This window comes from Fusarium tjaetaba (assembly GCF_013396195.1).
Source record: "Fusarium tjaetaba strain NRRL 66243 chromosome Unknown NRRL66243_c0000618, whole genome shotgun sequence".
NCBI classification, from domain to species: Eukaryota; Fungi; Ascomycota; class Sordariomycetes; order Hypocreales; family Nectriaceae; genus Fusarium; species Fusarium tjaetaba.
The window spans coordinates 1-1,979 of NW_023501814.1; the positions used below are offsets into that span (position 1 = coordinate 1).

Below are 1,979 nucleotides of genomic sequence, written 5' to 3' on the forward strand. Positions count from 1 at the left end.
TCTTCTTCTTCTTCCTCTTCTCTTGCTGGACCACTCTGAATTGGATTTGTCTTGGCCTTGCCTCACCTTACATATTCTCATAACCTCGAAGCTCGATATCTGTGCTTCGCTTTTACCATTTGCACGGACTCAACCTCAGATTGACTACCATCTTTCAGCAATCGACTAGGTGTCAGGCTTAATTGATTAGCTGAACCTCCTGCCTTACTCTTGCACCCACCAAATCCCAGATAAGACTCATAGACCGCCGTCATGGCCGAGCACTTCCAACTGCTGCGCTCGACGCCAGATTCGAGCCTCTTCAGCTTCCCTCCTGCAAATGCGCCAGCCCCCATTGTGCCCCTCGAGGTTCCAACATCAGTCCTACGGCCATTCAATATTCCCGAGCATATCTTTACTGGCGCTCTCGATGCCAAGGTCCCCCTGACCATCGCTATTCTGTACGCCGTGACTGTTAAGATTCTCAACATCTACAACAAGTCCAACGGCAAGAAGCCATGGGCTATCAGCAAGACTCGTCCTTTCTTTGCCTTCGTGGTTCTCCACAACGTCTTCCTCTGTGTCTACTCTGCTTGGACCTTCTGGGGCATGCTTGCTGGTATGAAGAGGAGCATTGCCAGCCCCACTGGTCCCCAGGGTCTCGCTGGTACGGCTGATAGCTTCTGTCGTCTCCATGGATCCTCTGGTCTCGGAAACTCCGTCTACTATAACGAAACCACAAGCTCATTTGTGTCTTCGGCTGAGAACGCTGCTATCGTTGATGGTTTGCCCAGTGGAACTGTTGGGGGTCGTCTTTGGAATGAGGGGCTGGCCTACTATGGCTGGATCTTTTATCTCAGCAAGTTCTATGAGGTCCTCGATACATTCATCATTCTAGCCAAGGGCAAGCTCAGCTCTACCCTCCAGACATATCACCACGCCGGAGCCATGCTTTGCATGTGGGCTGGTATGCGTTACATGTCTGCACCCATCTGGCAGTTTGTCCTTATCAACTCCTTCATCCACTCCCTCATGGTAAGTCACTATCCCAAAACTTTGAAACCAATAACCATGACTGACATATTCCAGTATTTCTACTACACCCTGACTGCCTTCAACGTCCGGGTCCCTACTCCCGTCAAGCGCACCCTTACCTCGATGCAAATCACACAATTCCTTGTCGGCGCAAGTAACACTGTGGCCCATTCTTTCATCTCTTACAGGGTTCCGGTCACCGTACTTCAGAAACTCTCCGCTCCAGTCGGCGCTACCACAGCTGCTCCTGATGCCAGCCAAGAGACCGTTGTCGACGGCGCGGTCGAGTCTCTCAAGAAGTTCATCTGGGGTGCTGGTGAGGGTGCCGACCCTATTGCCTCACAGGCTGTCAGTGCTGAGGCCTTCGCTGCGGAGACCCAATACATCACTCAGCCATGTATTATGACCACTGGCGAGACCTTTGCTATATGGCTCAATGTGTTGTACCTCGCTCCTTTGACTTACCTTTTCGTCAGCTTCTTCATTGCCAGCTATGTCAAGCGAAGTAACGCTGCCAGCAAGACCTCTCACAAGGGAGCTCACGATGTCAACGCAAACATTGCTCTTGCCGAGAAGGCTGGCTGGGATGCCGCCAAGGGCATCGAGAAGGAAATCTACGATGGTGCCAACATGGCTAATGGCTCCTCGGACGAGGCCTCACGCTCCTCGACACCCAAGAAGGCCAATGGTAAGCCACGACGAAAGGCTTAAGGAGGAAAGAATTGGAAAACAAAAGAAATCAAAAGAACAACAAAAACCAGATCTGTGGTCTCGTCTCTCGTTTGGGTGGTGACCGGGCCGTTTCTTTCTCTGATCTTAGCAAAATTTAGAAAGCGTTTTGTGTGTTATATTACTCTAATCTGATGCAACCCGTGGGATGGTATGAAGCGCGAGTTGATATTAGCCTGAGTCGCAACAATAAAAAGTTTCAAATTGGGATTTTGCCACGTATTGTTATGAGTGAA

The 1,979-nt window shown here is 50.5% G+C and overlaps 1 protein-coding gene across 1 annotated transcript; it reads left to right on the forward strand.

Moving 5' to 3' along the window:
- Window positions 1-252: 252 nt before the first annotated feature.
- FTJAE_14215 (fatty acid elongation) lies at window positions 253-1,725 on the forward strand (the record flags this gene model as incomplete). Its single annotated transcript, XM_037347426.1, has 2 exons — window positions 253-1,014; window positions 1,069-1,725. 2 exons carry the CDS (start codon window positions 253-255, stop codon window positions 1,723-1,725), a joined length of 1,419 nt encoding a protein of 472 aa, XP_037198776.1.
- Between the last annotated feature and the right edge of the window lie 254 nt (window positions 1,726-1,979).